Genomic DNA, 21846 nt, shown 5'->3' on the forward strand with positions numbered 1-21846 from the left:
TTAGACACTCCATTTTGAGAGGGATGGGGGGGGGGGAAGTCAGGCACTTTTTATTAGCTTATTTTTGCTTATTAGCTGACAATGATGATGAACATGTGACTGGAGAGATGCTGTGAATGTTGTAAATATGGGCAGTTTGCAATTACTGATAACTGAACACTGTCCAAGACAATAAAACGAGTATTTGTATCTAAACAAGTCTTAATAAATTGAAGTTAATGCAAAACAAGTCTGTGATACCTATAATCTAATAGAATTTATAAACAATAGAACTGATTCATACAGCACTTCCAGAACATCAGAAATATTTTTTACCAGAAGGTCCATTTTTACTAATTCTCTGGTGTATTCATCCATCACGTATTAGAATCTAGTTATGAATAGTCCGTTTATTGTTTTATGCGATGATACAAAAAAAAATAGATCTGGATTTCTTCAAAAGCATTCATGAGTAGTAGCAGCAGTATAAAAAGCCACTTTAATGTTAAAATTAAACCTGGTACCAAATAAAAATGAAAATAATCAGACTGGGATTGGGCTTTACATTAAGCCACAATTTAAAAATAGTTTCTGAACAATTTTCAATTAAATGGGTACATACAACATACTGAGACAAAATTATATGATTTAAAATAATTGCACCAGTTTCGTATTATCCAAGTTCAATCTAACAAACCATTTCCATTTCTGAACAATGTCTAAAACAAAAGTAACTGTAACTTGATAGAACTTAAAAATAATGGTCTAAATGCAGTTAGAACACTAGAGATAAGCTATTCAGCTGTCTCTTAAAAGATACCTGGCACTTATATTTATTTTAAAAACTATTTTACCACTCCTCCTTCCACCTATTCATTTCTATTAGCTGCAAAGATTTAAGGTAAAGAAGGAGAAAGTTACATTTCCCCAAGATTAACCTTGGAATGAACCAACAAGATATCCTTTAATATAGCAGTCTCAACCTTTCCGGCTTGGCAGGCCGGGGAGCAGGGGAATGGTTTCCCGTGTACGCACACACCATTTTCACAACTATAGGGTCCTCACCTACCACTTCAGCAAAGTGAATGGGGTGCAACCTGGGGGTTGGGGGCTCCTGTATTAATACGACACAAGAATTACAAGTTGGTTCAAGAATTCACATTAAAGTTCTGGAAAAAGCCATCATCCAAATAAAGTGCCCATTATAATGAAATCATATTGAAACATGATTTCCACCAAAATTGTTTCAGAACTACTCCTTACATTTTTCTTAAAATCACCATAGATTTAAGTAAGGGAGACTTAGTAACTTTTTTTCAGATAAGGATAGCACATATGCAACATGGAAATGTACTCCTTTTTCCCATGTTTTTCAATTAAATGTTTTAAATAGTGTTGTGGTATATCCGTATCAAGGTTTTCCTCCATTTTCCTATAATTTCACCTCACTTTTTAATGAAAACTTGCTCCATTCCTCAAATTAAATACAAATTACTATACACAATATCCTAATATAAGGGCACAGTTCTAACATAGCAGAAATACTTTAAAATATTCATTTATCTAGATATATTTTTTCTGGGGGAAAAAACAGCTTCAAAAATGAAAAATTGACAAAGGCAGAGATTTAAACAATAAATAGAAGTCAGATAGTAATTTAAAATATAAATAAAAGCATTTTTTTGAAGAGATACTACAAGCTGCTACTAACAGTTTCCTTGATTGAAATTGCTGGAGTAGGTCCAACATGAGTCCAGATATAACCTTTTTCTGGCCTAGTGGGAATCGTAGGAAAAGGAGTTGATCGAGATTTGAAATATTCTGAAGGCGCATGGCAGATAAATTCTAAGTACTCAATTTTTCTTGGAAGATCTTCTTCTGGTCCTAAAAAAAAAAGCATTTATTTTACAGACAGTGTTGTGATACATACATCTAAATCAAAAAGCACAGAAGAATCTTGGGGTCCTCTTGGTTGTGCAGCTATTGCTCAATCGGCAGGTGGCAGCTATGGCCTGGATGGCCCTTGCACAGGTTCATTTTGTGTGCCAGTTATACCTTTTCCTGGCACAGGAAATTCTTCAGACAGTGATGTTAACACCTATGTGCTCTACATAGTGGAGTTCTGATACTTCCATCTGCAAGCTAGAGTTGTTCTAAATGCAGTGGCCTGAGCAGTTACAACATTGTTAACTCCCCTGTGTCATCACTATTACAGGAACTGCACTGTTTGCCATCTGACTTCCAGATGCATTCCAAGGTGCTTAGTGTTACCTATAAAGTCTTTGGCTCTCTGAGGGAGTGTCTATCTCTTTTTGCCTGTCCAGTACAGGTTCTCCTGATGATTGTTTAGTCACCCTTTGGAATTAAGACAGCCTCAGAAAGAGTGCTTTATAAAGCTCTTCTAACTCTCCTAAAATGCTGCCTTGCTATATTCACATGATCCTGATTTGTGAAGTACACCTCCCCCCCCCCAAGTTTCTGGCAGTTTTTGGCAGAAACCTGCTAATTTGAGAGAATGGGACCATATGATTAGCTTAATGACTGCATATTTTAGACTTACAACCACATGATTCACTAAAATAGTTGTAAAATTGGGTCCAATCATGTGGGAAATTTTACTTAAAAAATATCATGATTTAGGAATAAAATTCTGGTCCCAATAATAAATAGTTGTAGATAGAAGAATATTGTATGTTTGGTCAGAATGGGTGTGCTCACACCTTAGGACCCCCCTCAATTAAACACTGTCATCTTGTGAGAATGAAGCAGCATGCCTTCTCTGTCACTACCCCGATCCTTTGCAGCATTCCCATGGAGATATATACGATGCCCCCTCTTCGTGGAACTTGGAAGGCTCTTAAGTTCTTACTTTGTTTCCAGACATGAGGCTAACGTATTTGTATGACTCCCACTATATTTTCATTTTTACAGTTGTTTTTAAGCTGGCTGCCATATTTTATGTGTTTTATTTTTTCATTGGATTTTGTAAGTTGATAGGACTATGGGAGTGGGCAGTCATAGCAGTTTTAATACATAATAATTTAATTAATAAAGCAGATAGACATAAATTCATAGTACATAGAGCTACAACCCTATTTTCTGCATGATTATTCCAGATGATGTTAAAACAAGGCAAAGACTATGTATTTAACTTGTTATATTTCTGTACCTTATTTTTTTCCAGATACTTTTGACTTGAGATTTATAAGGCTGATTGGTGGAAAGTTAGTCTTTCTCGTTCTTCCAGATCTATAGATCAATACCCAGTATTCTTAGTTACTCTACTGGTTGGGAAACTTTGGGAACTGAATTCCATACACTTGGAAGGCACCCAGATAGAAAAAAGCTAAGAGATAATGTATATGGTTGACATACGCTTCTGAAAAGAATCTGTAAACTGATCCCGTTTAGTGGCATTTTTGCCTTAGCAGATAGAAACATTGAACAGAAGAGGCTGCTGTTAAGTATACATGTTTCTACTGCAAATATATTTTCTCTGAAAATATAGACCTTATGGTGCCGTTCTAGGGGAGAAAAACAAATTAACTATGAAGCTGTACAATTATCCACAGGACAAGCCAGACATAATATTTTAGTCCTTGGAACTTACCTATTATGTAAGTTGCAGGATCAAAATAGTCTTTTGGGCTTGCTGTAGTAGGAATGAGCCATGTTAAAGCTGCACTTTTTTCACAGTATTGGTCTTGAATAAAACCTCTAATCTGAGCATAGTATGTTTTACCATCTTGCTCATCAATCACTGAAACAACATCTCCAATTTGATAGTATATTCCCTAGAAAAGATACAGATTGTTAAAAATATAAAATCTTAACTGCAGCTGATAGATTCTGTTAATTTACACAAACTGTGCCTTTTATCTACAAAAAGTTTATAGTATCTTCTCTAACACAAAAATTTCCTAAATATAGTAAATATTTAGTGTCTTCCAACAATTTAGTCCTTAAGAGATAAAAATGTATTTTGATAAAAACAACAATAGCATCTCATCTGACAGCAAAAACCAGCATATTTGATTCATTATGTGTTATCAACTTAGATCAATTTCCAGTAACTACAGAGTCAGATCTTTTCCAGGATGATCTTCTTTCTAATTGATCCTTCAGCCTTGCAATGATGCAACGATTGTGACAATAATTGAGTCCATGCTAATTTTCCTATTCTCATCCTGTCTACCTTTCCCAGAATTATGGTCTTCAGACAATGTGGCCAATTCAATAATTTGAGCATAATCATTTTTGCCTTAAGAAAATTCTGATCTATTGCATCTACTTGTTTTCATGGTTATCCATTGTGTTCTGAAAAATTTCCTCCAAAATTAAATTTTAAAAAGATCTTTCTATACTGATTCTTCAGATGTCAAGCTTCAATTTCTAGTTTCCATTATATTGGTATTATAGAGGGAGTATAATATTTTAAGACAGACCCTGGATTTGTCTCTAAGCCCCTCATTGTTACCCAAATAAAGGCTGACATTTTGCATATTTCTTGACTTTACTGATAATAGTCAATCTAAAAAGAGACAAAGGATAATGCTGTTGGCCATATTTTTCATTAGTATATTAGTCTCCATTTTTAAAACCACAGAAATTTTCTTCAACCCAGTTTCTCCAATTTACATTGAGCATATAGGTAGAAAAAAGTGTACACAGTCTTATTTCCCTCTTTTGCCAGCAGGAGCTATCCTATTTCATAATGGTCCTTACAGGCAGTGGCTTCCTCTACTGCAGGGGTATCCAACCCGATCACATCATGGACTGTATTGTGATGTATCAAGATTATTTCTGCCCTTGCGGGATCAGGGTGGGCGTGGCCTGCACAGGCCTTATCTGCCCTGTGGGCCGCATGTTTCACATGCCTGCTCTACTGCGTGTAGATTTTTCATGACGATGAGATATTCCAAAGATCTCCAGGTGAGGCAATGAGGAAAGAAGAGAGATTATGACTGATGGCTGATGGACTGACAAAGCTGGACCAACAGAATATCTCTAGACAAGGAAAAAATGAGACATCTCCCACTTATGCTCACAACAACTATACCTTGCAAGGAGACTGCAAGATAGCAGGTCTAAGCAACAGGAGATGAGAGAAGCCACCAAATTCTCAAAATAACGGTGCCTTTAAGAACAGTGGATCTGTCTAGCTTCACTTCCTAAATCTGGATTTATAATTGTTTTAAAACAGGTCTTCCAAGCAAAATGTTTAAAAAACAAAATAAATGGATAAAGCTAAATAATTGAAGAAAGTTTAAAACCAATTAAGAGACAAAATAAATTTGGGATATTACAATTTATGAAATAATAAAATAAAATATTTGTGGGAATATTGTCTACTAAGAAAGGATTGGTTGAAATTTGAAAATAAAGAAACAGACACTTGAGATGTTGTGATTGCAGAAATGGGACACCAGAGGGGACCAAAGTCCCAGGTAAGAAAAAAGAAATAAATGGGGGGGGGGGGGCTGTCTTTTATCGTTGAATCAAAAGAGGAAGAATGAAATTTATAAAATGACAAAATAAAGATATGATTTTAAATATTTTTTTTAATTTGGAGATGAACTTACAATTAAATTGACAATAATAATTTCTTCACTTAATCATATTGAGAACTCTGAAGAAGAAGCAAAAGATGGAAAAATGAACATGAAAGAATCAAAATAAATCTTTATCACCATCATAAACATAAAAGAAATTACGCACCAACAAAAAAGAGAGATAAAACAAGTTCTAATCAATGGACAAATATTGGAAAATAAATAAATTGTGGTTTATAAAACAAAGATGATTGCAGAATGGAAAAACAAATGATGAGCGAAGTGATGAAAAAAATTTTCGGAAAAGATTTACCATTGACTTTTTTTGTCTGTTTGTTTAAAAAGGTAGTTCTAAAACTACCTTTAACTCTCTTGAGAAAAAAAATATGGAGTTTTAATCAATAATAACAGTAATTTGATGAATTGAAGATCAAGATTTAAAAATAGTGCTTAAGACACCAGGTGACAAATGAGAAAACTGTGGGTCCTAGTTCTGCTTGAGGCATACAAGCTGACTGAATGACTTTGGATCAGTCACTATGTCTCAGCTCAAATTACTTCACAAGATTATTGTTGTAAGGAAAACTGAAGGAAGGAATATTAGGAGTGTTATACGCTCTACCTTTATACAGGATTAAAAAAATATTTTAAAACTGTCAAAAGCAAAAGAAAAGAAAAAAGCTGAATTATTTGATCAGGATGAAAATAAGAAATATTTCTATAAAATTCTGGAAATCTTTTGTGGACTTTTTGCTGACACCTTGACAGAAATGACAATGGGATTTTGGATCTATGGATGAATGGGAGAATGTTAAATAAACAAATGAATATTTTTATTGTCAGATTAACTTGATCATAAAAATCCACTTTATCTGTTTTCAGTGATTGGAATATAAGTTTAATAACTGTCATATTAAAAGCTAAACTAAAATTCTATGTATTATTAAGTCACCGCACTGTCTCCAAATATCATCTTTGCTATAAGCTTCCTAATTATGAAAGCAAGGTAATTCTTTGGTTTTTTTTATCCTATACATTAAAGTGTTCAATTCCAGTCTTTTTCAATTTACTGATGCCTAAGATATCAATGCATAACTGATTCATTTCCTTTCATCCTGTTTTGAGATTCTATGTTTACACTTTTTAGGTTCCAGCTTTCCACTTTTATTCTGTTATGGGGTGGAAAAATAAACACTTAAGGAACAGGTTATAAATAACGGTTGTGCAAGGCAATTTAGTTCAGCAACCACCAGATAGATTAAAAAAAAAAAACATTGCTGGAGACCCTCTGTCTAGGATATCCCCATGTTACTGGACTAGATGTTTGACCTGCTCCGACTGTGCCACATGAGAAAAAAAAGTGAAACTTTAGGTATAAAATGTTACATTTTTAATAAACCTTAATTCATTAGAATTGTATGTTTCTATGCTTAGAATAACTAAAAGACTCTAAGACAGTTCTTTAACTGCTATTAGGAAAAGAAGTCCCATTGGGTGTTTTCCCTTTGCAAGTTTCCCCTGCAAGTTTAGCACCCCTGTGCTGTAATAGTCATTTCAAGTGAACTTGCAAACTGTTTGATCAAACAAGTGTGAAGGATCTAAATGCATGTGTGCATAAAGAGGCGAGAGGAAGAAAAGTAACTGCCTCTATGTGAGACTTTTAACACTAGAGTCAATTAGATTTTGGGAGAAAATTTCATGCCTACCACCCCCAAGAAGTCATCCAAGCCCAAGCATAGGAAGACCTGGGGGGGGGGGGGGAGTAATTCTTTATTTTTAAATAAAAATATACAATTATAATTTAGAAATACATAGTCCTGGAAGTTTCCAATAGCTCAGCCATGAATTTTCCAACTACTTTATTCATTATATTATCATATGTATATACAGAGGTGGGTTCCTACTGGTTCGGACCAGTTGGGCCGAATCGGTAATAACTTGGCGGCCTGGGTTGCTGGAACCGGCGGCCTGGGTTGCTGGGACCGGCAGCCCATGCCTGCCACCCACGCGAACTGGTTCTACTCCGGCGCCACCATCTAGATTTTCAGTTCTCCACATGCGCAAACAATTTTCACTTCAGAAATGTATTCCCGCCCCTTTCTAAGGTTTTGCACATGCGCAGACCTTTTTATATGCAAATGCACATGTGCGCAGAGCATTTGCAAAAAAATGTGTTCGCCGAACCAGCAGCAACCCACTCTTGTGTATATGCTCACACAGTTCAGTAACACTGAACCAAAATATAAACTCACTATATTATAAATTGTAAATTCATTACCCAATTATAGTAACATAAATACACTTGAATATTTCAATCATGAAATATGATTATTCAGTAACATAAGTATTTACAATAAGAACTCTTATAGACTTGAATCCTTGAATAAGTGAAAGAAAACTTAGCTCTTCCAAATGTCATATTTGCTTGAATTTTCCACTCATGCAAATTAAAATCTCTTTTTACTTAAATATATTTTAATTTTAGAATGGTTTGTGTGTGTGTGTTCTTTTAAAATTTTTTAGAAGAAACATGTAAGTCCCAGACACAATTTTTTGGGGGAGATTAATTAACCTGCAGCAGGAAAGAGCTTGAAAGTTCCTATTAAGTCAAGACAATGCTCAAAAGACTTGCAAATCCTATTAATGTTTTTAAAATATATTCTGTTCAGACTTTTTTCTAAGGGATTATAAAATTCCTAAATCATTTAGGTAAGTAGATAAACTGCATTAAATTCTTCTAACAGCATATAAACAATTTTCCTTGATTTTTTTTTAAATGGTTCAATATTCCTGAACTTTAGTAGTGTATTTGCTTAACACTAGGAACATTTCTAAGACTAAAAGGGCAATCCAACAATTGTATACTCAGAAATAAATTACAAATGCATTCAGTGATACATTTGTATGTAGATAAATACAATCTTTGTTTACCTTATAGAAGATAGATTCTGCTGTAATGATTGTGGCAACAGATTCTGGAGCTTTGATGGGCTAAAAGAAAAAAGAAAACGTTTATGACTGAATAGAACAAAACTTTGACAAAAATGCACCTAAAGTTGCATGCTGGTTAGTATTACCAGGAAGTATTTCGAAATGCAAACATGTAATCAAATCAAACACTACAGAAACTGTATTTCAAATTGCCTGAAATCTATTCACTAGTTTATAGCTGAGCAGCTAGATGTATCTGTTTCAATAAATGAACATATAATAACAGACTAAACTATTACTGGAGTTTGTAAATTCAATAATGTGGATGAAGCTTATATCACTCTTAATGTGTTCAGATATGAAATTATAATCTTCTTTAGATATTGGCAGTATGTAAGTATATTGTGCTGTACACAATATGGACCTGTTGGAATAAAGCTTGAAAGTGACATTAAACGAATGTTAGTTTCCAAAGATGGATGAATTCTGTTAGTCTGTTTAAAGAACAGAATAAATAAAACAAAAACAGCAACTGAATTAACAGAAAATAAAATTTTGAATACAAAATAAATAAATATATAATATACAAAAGGAAAATGATCTAATTAATTTCATATTTCATTCTGTTACATTTCTGACATTTGAATTTGTAGACCAAATATTGTATACATAGTATATCAAGTATAATTGGCATATTGATGATTGGCCCAGATTCTACATTTCATTCTATGAAGATAAGGATATGCTCCTCATACAAAGCTTTCTTTTATTAAAAAAAATACTTTTCTAATTTAGCATTTTTTGTAAAATTTTGTAAAATATAGTAAAAGCTTAAAATTTTGGATTTTTTAAACAACTCTGTAATCTCTTGCCTCAGAGTGGAGTTGGAGCAACTTAACAGAGCGGTGAGGCAGCCTAGAGACAACCTCACAATCAGGAGGCTGTGATTTCTATCCCAGGTAGCAGCAAATATTTCTCTTTCAAGGTGCAATGATTAATTGTCTGCTGCAAACTCTATGTAGGTCAGGGGTGTCAAACTCGATTTCAGTGAGGGCCGAATCAGGGTTGTGTTTGACCACTGGGGCCAGATGGGTGTGGTCAGCTCGACATCACTTGTGTCGGGGGGAACTTTCTGGGCTCCATTTTCGGCTGCAACGGCACAGGTGTCAGCACTCTGCCAATGAAAATGGAGCATGCACAGGGTCCTCCCAGGTTCCATTTTCACTGGCAGAGGCACCATGTGCCAGTCCTTTACCCATTTCCAGGATGGCCCTGGGGGCCAGATCTAAATGCAAAATGCGGCTCATGGGCCTTGAATTTGACACCCCTGATGTAGGTATTAGGAAGATCATCCAGCCAGTAAACGCTTGAGCTCCATTCAGTCATCCCAAATGTAAAAGCTTAAGAATAAAACTTCCTTAAATAGCTGCAAAAACTATTAGTCCATTAGCTTTTTCAAGTCTCATCTCAACAAAGATTTCTAGACCACAATTTCTAGACCTTTCCCTTAACTGATCCCAAACTCATCCAATTCATTTCATTTTCCACACTGACGAGTTTCAAAGGTACCATTTCCATGGGAACACAGGAAATAAATAAATTTACCCAATAAATTTGTGTCTATTTTCAAGCCTGTAAATCCAGCCACTGTGATTTATAAACAATGACTCATAACTCAGCATTACATGAAAATAATAACAGCTTGGTGCAATATGTATACCAATAAATGAGTGTCCATCACACTTGAATATCTACATATCATAGCATTTTAAACTTGTGTGTGTGTGTGTGTGTGTGTGTGTGTGTAGACAGACAGACAGACAGAGACTTTTTGTTGTTTTTCTGCAGAGAACTGTTGACCATGAAGAAAACATATCAAGAATTTTTTAAACTGTTCAAATCTTGCTGGCATTAGTAAATGCTTAACAGTAACAATCTCCTTACATTTTTTAATTTGAAAATATGCCTCCTCCCTTTTCCTTTAGTGGAAACCTTTTTCTCAGCAGCAGGAGCAGATTTATATTTCGTGTTCCTCAATCGAGCAGATCTTCTGTGAATTTCTTGCTTACTCTATGGCATATGAAACATAAGAAATATTTAGAAAGTGTAGTCTGAATTCCATTTACATTATTATGCATATTTAAAAAGAAACATGGAGTAAATGGTAACAGGTGAAAAAGTGTACAAACTAAGTTCCTATTCAAAACTTATTTACTTGAAAGCACATCCCAGTACCGGTAATTTCAATGAAAAATGTTTTTCATACTTTCCTCATAGGTTAAAATGACTCACAAGAAAACAAGACACCGTGCCAGCAGCTTCAGCAATTCTCAGAAATCATTTCCAATCACTCCCATTAATTCTGAGAAATATCCCAATACCCTACCTCCTGTATTTCATTATCTGTATATTTTTCTATCTAAACATATGACTAGCTCACCACCCTGCAGCCTACAAAAAAAAGAATACATTAACAGCCAGATTATAAAATGAAAAATTAGTTAATCTTTGTAGTAACAATAAACCAGCACAATACAAGGAACAATAACATCTCAAAATAGAAGTTTCTCTAAAACAACTTAGGTTTTAGAGCTTTTTGAAAAATCAATAAAGGAGAGGGATGATCCACAGGGAGGCTGTTTCCACAAAATTGGTAGTTCCACCCAGTGGCTTACTAGATGAAGTCACATAATTGTGGTTACTTAGGTTTTTTTTTTTTAAAAGTTAAGCAAACTTTAAGTTGGCATGCCTCAACCCCATGACGAATATTTTATTCCCAAGTGAAAAGGCACTCATTCACAATTAAGACTGCAAACTTATATATAAATGAGTACACCTGTGGAGTTAATGGGACTCCTGAATAGAAACATATAGCAATTATATACTGCTTCACAGCCCTCTCTAAGGAGTTTACAGCGTCTAAGCATATTTTCCCCAATAATTTGGGTCCTCATTTTACCGACCTCGGAAGGACGGAAGGCTGAGTCAACTTTTGAGATTAAGATCCCAGCAGATGCAACAAACTTTTTTCAATGTCTTCTACTGTATTGTGGACTCACCCCGAGCGCACTTTCCAAAGTTTAGTCATTTATACTTTTTTTTTCTAAAAAAAAAACAAAAAATGACGGGTATCTTTTCAGTGTGCATTTTAAACAAATAGTTTAATGCTCCCACCTTAGCACTGGGGGAAGGCAAACCGCGTGTAAACGTCGCCACTAACGCAAACTAGAGTGATTTATAGCCACCACCCCGAATGATACACGAATATTCAACGTATTTCTTTTAAAGCAGTTTCCTCACTGCTTGGGGATTGAGAAAGTCCTTCGTACAAAGCCTGGAGGGGAGGTGGGGGGGAAAGGTCGAGGCCCGCAGCCTCAGACCCGGGCTAACCTCAGGGAGCTCTGCCTAAAAAAGTAAACCTCGCGGCTGCCGATGGTTTCGGGGCGGCTCCTAGAGCACCTCACCTGCTTCCCGCCGCCGCCGCCGCCGCTATTCCCGCCGCCCCCTCCGCCGCCGCCGTTGCTGTGCTGCGAGGCCGCGGAGGTGCCGGCGTAGGAAGCCGCCCCAGCAGCGGCCGGCCCTGAACGGCCCGTGCAGTTGTTGCAGAGGATCTCGCCCTGCCCGCCTTTCTTCCACATGGACGATGAAGTGGTGCGGCATACGCTGCACGTCGGCTTGAGGCCCAGCGGCATCCTGGCGCTGGCCCGTTTACTCCTTCGGTTCCTGACACTCGGCCCACCCGCCACGACGGCTCGGTCGCGGAAGCGGCGCCCAAGGCGAGAGGCCAGCGCTGCTGAGGAAACGGAGGGAAAGCAGGGCGGCGGCGGCGGAGAAGGCTGCCCCCTGCTGGATGCCCAGCAGGATGCGCGGCTCGAGGCTGTATGGAGGGGGCGGGGGGAATGAATCCTGTAATAAGTGGGGTCTCTCAAAGCCGGGATGGGGCGGCGGCGGCGGCCTTGGTTGAGACTCCAGCCGACCGTGAGGAAGCTCATTGGCAACCAGGCCTACTAATTGGAATTTTAGGCTTTTAATAAATATAAATATATAAAGAATTATATATCCGTGCTTTCTTTTTAGCCGAAGCCCATTTTTCAGGTGCAAAAAACTTGCTTCTCAGCAGCTAAACAATAGAGACTTGGAATAACTTTATTCTCATTTTGAATGTACACTGTATCATGTATTAAAATGAAATTTCGTTGCATATGGGTCTCAAAGGGTAACCACCTCCGATATACACTATATAAACATGACAAAATAAATAAATACAAAATTATGCATATACCCACATATATGACACAGAGAAACAACAAAAAGAGAGCATATTCTGAAAGTCCATGAACATACTTCCAAGTCTAAAAGATACAATCCGGACTGGCAAAGGGAAACCTATAAATTTGCCACTTGGAAAGTTATGTAGAATTGATGTTTTCTTTTCAAGACTGACATGTACAGATAGTCCTTGACTTAACAACCACAATTGAGCCCAAAATTTCGGTTACTAAGTAAAACAGTTGTTAAGTGAGTTTTGCCTCATTAAACATCCTTTTGTGCTAGAGTTGTTAAGGGAATCACTGCAGTTTTTAAATTAGTACCACAGTTAAGTAAATCTGGCTTTCTGGATGACTTTACTTGTAAGGTCACAAAAGGTAAATCACAGCAACCGTCATAAATATGAGTCAAAATTCATCTGAATTTTGATCACATGGCTATGGGGATGCTGCAACAACCATAAGTCACTTTTTCAGTGTTGTTGTAATTTGCCACTAAATGAATTGTTACAAGTTGAGGACTATCTGTAATCAACGTATTTTATTGTTTGATCATTTACAATAATACAATAGCAGAGATTGAAGGGACCTTGGAGGTCTTCTAGTCCAACCCCCTGCCTAGGCAGGAAATCCTATACCCTTTCAGACAAATGGCTATCCAACATCTTCTTAAAGACTTCCAGTGTTGGGGCATTCACAACTTCTGGAGGCAAGCTGTTCCACTGATTAATTGTTCTAACTGTTAGGAAATCTCTCCTCAGATCTAAGTTGCTTATCTCCTTGATTAGTTTCCACCCATTGCTTCTTGTTCTAGCCTCAGGTGCCTTGGAGAATAGTTTGACTCCCTCTTCTTTGTGGGAACCCCTGAGATATTGGAACACTGCTATCATGTTTCCCCTAGTCCTTCTTTTCATTAAACTAGACATACCCAGTTCCTGCAACCGTTCTTCATATGTTTTAGTCTTCAGTCCCCTAATCAACTTTGTTGCTCTTCTCTACACTCTTTCTAGAACCTCCACATCTTTTTTACATTGTGGCGACCAAAACTGAATGCAGTATTCCAAGTGTGGCCTTACCAAGGCATTATAAAGTGGTATTAACACTTCATATGATCTTGATTCTATCCCTCTGTTTATGCAGCCTAGAACTGTGTTGGCTTTTTTGCCAGCTGCTGCACACTGCTAGCTCATATTTAAATGGTTATCCACTAGGATTCCAAGATCCCTCTCATAGTTACTACTTATGAGTAAGGTACCACCTATACTGTACCTGTGCATTTCGTTTTTGTTACCTAAATGTAGAACCTTACTCTTTTCACCACTAAATTTCATTTTATTAGATAGTGCCCAATGTTCAAGTTTGTCAAGATCCTTCTGTATCTTAAGCCTTTCTTCTGGAGTGTTGGCTATTCCTGCCAGCTTGGTGTCATCTGCAAATTTGATGAGTTCCCCATTTATTCCCTCATCCAAATCATTGATGAAGATGTTGAAAAGTACTGGACCCAAAACAGAGCCTTGGGGTACTCCACTGCATACTTCCCTCCATGAAGATGCAGTTCCATTGAGGACTACACGTTGAGTGCGGTTAGTCAGCCAGTTACGAATCCATCTGGTGGTGATGCTGTCCAACCCACATTCTTCTACTTTATCTAGTAGTAGGTCTACCTTATCAAATGCCTTACTGAAGTCCAAGTAAACTATATCAACCACATTCCTCTGGTCCACTAATTTTGTCACTTTGTCAAAGAATGCAATAAGATTAGTCTGGCATGATCTATTTTTTGACAAACCCATGTTGGCTTTTGGCTATTACTTTGCTTACTTCTACCATGTTTCCCCTAAATTACAACATGTCCTGATAATAAGGCCATGCCACATTTTTTTGGTAAGCAAAAATATAAGCCCTCCCCTGCAAGTAAGCCCCCTGGACAACCCCCCACTTCCGGCCAGGCAGAGCTCACAAACCTAGCGGTATCCCAAAGGTGCCAAGTTGCAGGAATGGGGGGGGGGAGGCAAAGGTGATCACGTTGCTTAGCGCCTTCGGGATACCCTAGGTTGGTGAGCAGCTCTGTGCCCGGGCTAAAGAGGAGGGTTGCCTGGCGGCTGCTCTCCTCCAAGTAGGCTCCCAAAGAGCCGGGCACAGCCTCATGGGCGAATAGCTGTGTTGTGCTGTCGCAGCAGGGCAGCACAGCAGCCATGAAGCAATCACACTCATGAGCAGCCACCCGGCAAACCCCCTTTCCAGCTGGGCACAGCGCCATTCACTGACCTAGGGCTATTGCCAAGCCATGTGAGCACCTGTTTGCTGCCGCCTGGCGTCTTTGAAATGGCAGTGAATGGCATTCTACATGGCTGGAGGGGGGGTTGCATGACCTGCTGTTCCGCTCTTGCTCACATGCCTGCCAGCCTCACAATGCCCTGACCCAGCTTTCTCCACAGAGCCAGGGTACCTCTGCCACCACCACCGCCGGTGCCGCTGCTGCATGGCTTTTTCTGCGGCTTCCAAACCGAGTCTTCTGGCAGTGGCCGCTCTGGGCATATGCTCTATGGTTGTGGGCCAGTCGCCCGGCAACCCCAAAACAATGGTTTTATGGTTTTATTAACACTTATAGGCCGCCCTTTTCCCTGAGGGGACTCAGGGCGGCTTACATAAAATCAAGGGAGGGATATACAAACAATAACACAGACAAAACATAGAATAAAATAATGAGCAACATTCATTCATCATTCGGGTGGGGGCAATTATCTTTGTCCCCAGGCCTGACGGGCTAGCCAGGTCTTAAGGGCTGTGCGGAAGGCCTGGACGGTGATGAGGGTACGAATCTCCACGGGGAGATCGTTCCAAAGGGTCGGAGCTACTACTGAGAAGGCTCTCCTCCTTGTAGTTGCCAGCCGGCACTGGCTGGCAGATGGAACTCGGAGGAGGCCTAGTCTATGAGATCTAATTGGTCGCAGGGAGGTAATTGGCAGAAGGCGGTCTCTCAAGTACGCAGATCCACTACCATGGAGGGCTTTATGGGTGACAAGTAGCACCTTGAAGCGCACCCGGAGATCGACAGGTAGCCAGCGCAGCTCGCGGAGGATAGGTGTTATGTGGGTGAACCGAGGTGCACCCACAATCACTCGCGCGGCTGCGTTCTGGACTAGCTGAAGTCGCCGGATGCTCTTCAAGGGCAGCCCCATGTAGAGCACATTGCAGTATTCCAGCCTAGAGGTCACAAGGGCCCGAGTGACTGTTGTGAGAGCCTCCCGATTCAGGTAGGGTCGCAACTGGCGCACCAGGCGAACCTGGGCAAATGCCCCCCTGGTCACAGCCGTCAAATGGTGGTCGAAAGTCAGCTGTGGGTCCAGGAGGACTCCCAAGTTGCGAACCCTCTCTGAGGGGTGTAGAATTTGACCCCCCAGCCTGAGCGATGGTCGAATTGTTGGGAGGAAAGCACAACAGCCACTCGGTCTTCTCCGGGTTGAGTACAAGCTTGTTAGCCCTCATCCAGTCCATAACGGCCTCAAGACCCCGGTTCATCACGTCCACCGCTTCATTGAGTTGGCACGGGGCGGACAGATACAACTGGGTATCGTCCGCATATTGATGGTATCTTATCCCGTGCCTTCGAATGATCTCACCCAGCGGTTTCATGTAGATGTTGAATAGTAGGGGGAATAAGACCGAACCCTGCGGCACCCCATATGTTAGGGGCCTATGGGTCGATCTCTGCCCCCGCACTAACACCGACTGCGACCTGTCCGAGAGGTAGGAGGAGAACCACTGTAGCACAGTGCCTCCCACTCCCACCTCCCGCAGTCGTCGCAGAAGGATACCATGGTCGATGGTATCGAAAGCCGCCGAGAGGTCGAGGAGAACTAGGATGGAGGGATGGCAATAAACCCTCCCCTCCTAATAAGGCCCAAGCCATATTTTGTATGCAAAAAGAAAATAAGACCCTGTCTTATTTTCGGGGAAACACGGTAGGTGTTTGCTAATTTGTTGCTTGATTATCTTTTCCAGAATCGGTATTGAGGTCAGACTGATAGGTCTATAGTTTCCTGGATCAGTTTTTTTCTCCTTTTTTGAAGATGGGAACCACATCAGCTCTTTTCCAGTCCTCTGGTAGTTTCCCGGTGCTCCAGAATCTCTGAAAGATATAGTTCAGTGGTTCTGAGATCTCATCTGCCAGTTCCTTCAGAACCCTGGGGTGTAATCCATCTGGTCCTGGTGATTTGAACTCATCTAGGGTAGACAGGTGCTCACTTATCATTTTCTTCCCTATTTCAATTTGGGTTCCTAATCTGATTTTTGTGGTGCTGTTTTTGATAGGTTGGACTGTTTTATCCCTTTGTGTAAAGACAGATGCAAAAAATGAGTTAAATAGTTCTGCTTTCTCCCTGTTGCTTGTCACCTTCTTGCCATTTTCTCCCAGCAATGGACCAATTGTTTCTTTAACCTTTTTCTTGTTTTTAACATGTTGGAAGAAGCTTTTTTTGTTATTTTTTACTTTTGTGGCAAGCCTTTCTTCATTGAGAGCCTTAGCTTTCCTTACTTCATCTTTACAGGCTCGGGCTACTTGCTGATATTCTGACTTAGTTATGTCCTCCTATTTCCACTTTTTATACTTAACTTTTGTGTCTTTCGATTTGTCAGAGAGTTCTTTATGCAGCCATGCTGGTTTCTTTTGGGACCTCTTATTTTTCTTCTTCAATGGTATTGTGCTAGACTGAGCTTTTGTAATCTTATTTTTCAAAATTTCCCAAGCTTTTTGAGTTGTTTTCCCCTTGACGATTCTCATCCATTGAATTCTTCCCAAGCTCTCTCTAGGTTTATTGAAATTAGCTCTCTTAAAATTCAAGACTCTAGTTTGACTTTGTTCTACTACTTGTGTTTGCATAATGTTGAATTCCAATATTGCATAGTCACTTCTCCCCAGGGTTCCTATGGCTTCAAAACCAGCTATCATTTCCTTTCAGTTAATGAGAATTAAGTCTAATATGGCCAATCCCCTTCTCTACTTTTTGGGAAACAAAGTTGTCTGCTAGGTTCGTTAGGAACCTGTTGGATCCTCCACTTGCAGAGTTTGTTTCCCAGTTGATGTCAGGGTAGTTAAAATCCGCCATTACTATTGTGGTATGCTTCTTACATACCTTAGTTAGCTGACTAGCAAAAAGTCCATCTACTTCCTCTGCTTGGTTGGGTGGCCTGTAGTATAGACCTATGGCAATGTCATTTCCCCCCCAACCTTTAATATTGACCCAAATGCATTCAAGATAGTTCTCATCATTGTTGTACTTTATTTCTGTAGAGATGTAGTTATTTCTTATATATAGTGCAACTCCACCTCCTCTTTTATTTGGTCTATTTCTTTTAAATAATTTAAATCCTTCTAGATGTATGTTCCATTTGTGGGTTTCATCACACCAAGTTTCTGTAATGGCAACAATATTGTATCTGCCCTCATTTACTTGAATTTCTAATGTTTATTCCTGTTTATTCCTCATACTCTGTGCATTGGTATATAGACATTTGAGTACATTTTGATTTGACCCTGTGTTTACTGTCTACATAACCTGTGTTATGCCTGACTGCCCCTGTTTTCTTGCCACTTGTATGATTCATGCACATGATATGGCATTCACTATTAAATGCTTGGTTTTGCTTGACAGCAGGAGTGATAATCTTACCCACACAAATATCTGTTACATGCACTGATAACTCTGTGTGTTTTAGATTGCTGGAGACAGAAATGTTTTGTATCAATTAATTCTCTGTCTCCACTGTTCAGTTTATATGTCTATCCACAAAATTTGTGAATTTAATGCCAAGTAAGTCAGTCCCTTTCTTGGATGGGTGCAAACCATTTATTTTGTACAGTTTTTCATTTGACCAGCTGCAGGCATCATGACTAATAAAACCAAAGCCTTCCCTTTTATACCACTCCTTTAGTCACACATTAAACTCTGCTACACGCTGGACCTTCCCTTTTTGCTCCTTATATACTGGTAAAACCTCTGAAAAGATAAGCCTACAACCTACACTACTAAGTTCATACCCCAAGCTCTGGAAATCATTATTCACAGAAAGTACATCTTTTTGGGACAGATCATTTGTGCCAAGATATATAATAGCATCAACGTCACAGTCCTTACTTGCATTCTTGACTATCTTAAGAATACGCCTCTTGTCTCTGTTGGCAGTAGCACCTGGCAGACACCTGACCTCTTTTAAAACCTCCATATCCTTTCCTAAATTTACATTCCTTATGATTGAATCACCAACCAGAAGGTGACTTCTCTTTTTACATACCTTGCTCTTCTTGTGTGACTGATGTGTAATACCTGGGTCCCCATTTCGCCTTTCTAAAGAAAGTTCTTCATTTTGCATTACGATTCCCTGCTTATTTGAGTCATCATTATCACAATTACCTTGACATGTCTCTTTAGTGTCCCCATTAAGGTCAGCAAGGGTGCTATAGCTGTTATGCTGGGACACAGCAAAAGCTTTGTGTTTATAGTTCACAGCTCTCACCCTGCCAGATCCCACGGTTGTCCAGGCTGCTCTTCTCCTGCAGGATCTTTGCGATAGAGGGGGGCTGATAGTGGCATCTCCATAGTATGGAATGGCCAAATTGGGCACCTAATTTCTGCTTGGAGAGCACAGATTAGAGATTCAAGATAGGTAATCTGTCTATGTAGACTAGTAATTTGTTTACAAAGGGGACAGTATCCAAATTTGAAAAGAGTACTGCGAAAAACAGGTGCAAAACAGCTATTACATTGAACTAAGCCGGTCATTTTGAAATAAAATAAAATCACAATCTCAAGCGCACTAATCCAGAATGTATTACTGCTATTTTGATTTATAGATATATTATTCGCGTGCCGTTAGGCGCACGGGCTACTACCTCGTCCTCTTTGTCTCTCTGACTCCCCTCTTGTAGCCAGCTGTTCAATCACCAGCCTCAGGTAAGTTCAAATGAAATGGACTTAAAGGGCCCCTACCTTTGTCTCTCTGACTCCCCCTTGTAGAAAACAGCTCCAATCATCAGCCTCAGGGAAGTTCAAATCAAATTTGCTTTCTGATGTATCTAAATACATTTGCTTGTGTACCCTATAAAAATGCCTGACTTTCCTCCCCATATAGGGTTTTATCTGTGTACATGGTAATTTGTATTTTTGGAAGGCAAAGAATCTCCATTACAAAAGTGAAAATGTCTCTCTCATATTTAGGGTTTAGATTCTTATGGACGCCCATGTCAAAATTGGGGTGTCTGAGTTTTTAAGAAACAGATTGAAAGCTCATTCCTTCACTTGCAAATAATTGCGGGTATCCTGTGGCTACCTTTGGAAGCAAGGGTTGTTATTTTTTTTTACCATCCAAAGAACATGATGGGACTCATTGAAAGGGAGTTCTCATTGGCCACAGTGTGCTAACGATTTTACAATTAGCACATGAACAAACCATCTATAACAGGCCTGTCAAACTGGCAGCCCACAGGCCTGATATATCACACACAGGCCACCACCACCACCCTGGCTCTGAAAAGGCAAAAAATGTCACGATATGTCACAGCATGTGACATGATCAAATTTGACACCTGTGATCTATAAGATGAAATTTTGCATAGAGAATGTGCATTTGTAAGATAGGTTTCCTCTTCATCCTTATTTGTTTAAAAAAAAAAAGCTCATCCTTAAAGAGGAAAAAAGTATCTGAAGGCAAATTCCAAGAAAAAGTAGGAACTTTTAATAAAATGGCAGTAATGAAGGATGTGTAATAGAGACATTCTTTCATTTTAATAATTTTAATATGGTAAGCTGTGTTTAACCTGGGTTTGTTAATTATTATTTTTTAATTTGAGAGAGTTCTATTTTACTCTACTCTTCCATTATCTCCATGGTGATCGCAGATTCATCCAGCACCTCTGCAAAGCTTATTTATATGCTTCGTACTAAATCAAACAATACAGGTGAAATTTAATAGCAGACAATTGATGATTAAGAAAAGGAAAGTCATTAAAAGAACAGAAAATTTTAAACAGATAAACCAACATCTGCTTTGACTCCCAGCAATAACATTGAAAAACAACTTTGACATTCTTGATAATTATACTGTGGCTTATCTTGCGCTGTTTAATTTTGGCTTTTGGTCTTCTGCTATTGTAATGGGCAAGCAAGATATATTATAATTACAGAGCTCAAAAGGAAATTAGTATATTACAGGACTGTATGGGTTATTTTAGCTGCTTGGAAAGAGATAAAGTTTTTCACAGGACTCTCAATGAGAAGAGGAAAAGGCTTTAATACAAGAAATAAGAACTTCCATCAAGCAATGAGTGTCTAACTGAAAGTTGTTAGTTTATTCCTCATTGTCTCCAAGCTGTATTTTGGATTTTTTTTTTTTCTAAATTGAAATCAGGAGCTGGAAACAGAAGGCACATGAAACACAAATTAACAGGACTCTAATTGACTTAGATCTTTAGACAATAATAACCATTATGGGAGGAAGGCTTACAGAACAGTCTGCATCAAAGCCTTGCTAGAAGCAGTATTGCTGAGCTATTAATAGGTATCAGGATTTAAGTCTGAACATTAGTACTTTAGCTACAGGCTACCATAATTTTTAAATTTCCACAGCTAAAAACAGTTTCTCAAGGTGACCTTTTTCATACATTTAAAAATAGAAATCTACACAGAAAAATGCTTACAAATATTGGCCACCTCTTTCCATCAATATGAACACTGTCAATGTGAAAATTTTCTCTAGAAAATAATCACATTTCATTGCTTGTTCTTGCACAGGTGGTTCTTGATTTACAACAGTTCATTTAGTGACCGTTGAAAGTTACAATGGCACTGAACAAAGTGACTTGGGACCATTTTTCACAGTTACAACTTTTGAAGCATCCCCATGGGCATGTGAACAAAATTCAGATGCTTGGCAACTGGTTCATACATTTAAAACAAGGTAAAAGGGGCTATGCGGGTAGTCCTCAACTTATAACCATTCATTTAGTGATTGTCCTAGGTTACAATAGAAAGAAAACAATGACTTATGGACGTTTTTCACACTTATGGCCCTTGCAGCATCCCCATGGAGCAGAGGTGGCACAGTGGTTAGAGTGCCGT

General features: G+C 38.8%; 1 protein-coding gene across 1 annotated transcript; it reads right to left on the minus strand.

The window, feature by feature from the left end:
- Positions 1-369: 369 nt before the first annotated feature.
- Positions 370-12290, minus strand: GATAD1 (GATA zinc finger domain containing 1). Its single transcript, XM_032237507.1, has 5 exons — positions 11927-12290; positions 10407-10532; positions 8463-8522; positions 3590-3773; positions 370-1863 (listed from the first exon to the last, which is right to left on the minus strand). Exons 1-5 carry the CDS (start codon positions 12152-12154, stop codon positions 1673-1675), a joined length of 789 nt encoding a protein of 262 aa, XP_032093398.1. The 5' UTR covers positions 12155-12290; the 3' UTR covers positions 370-1672.
- Between the last annotated feature and the right edge of the window lie 9556 nt (positions 12291-21846).

Source organism: Thamnophis elegans, chromosome Z (assembly GCF_009769535.1).
Source record: "Thamnophis elegans isolate rThaEle1 chromosome Z, rThaEle1.pri, whole genome shotgun sequence".
Classification (NCBI taxonomy): Eukaryota; Metazoa; Chordata; class Lepidosauria; order Squamata; family Colubridae; genus Thamnophis; species Thamnophis elegans.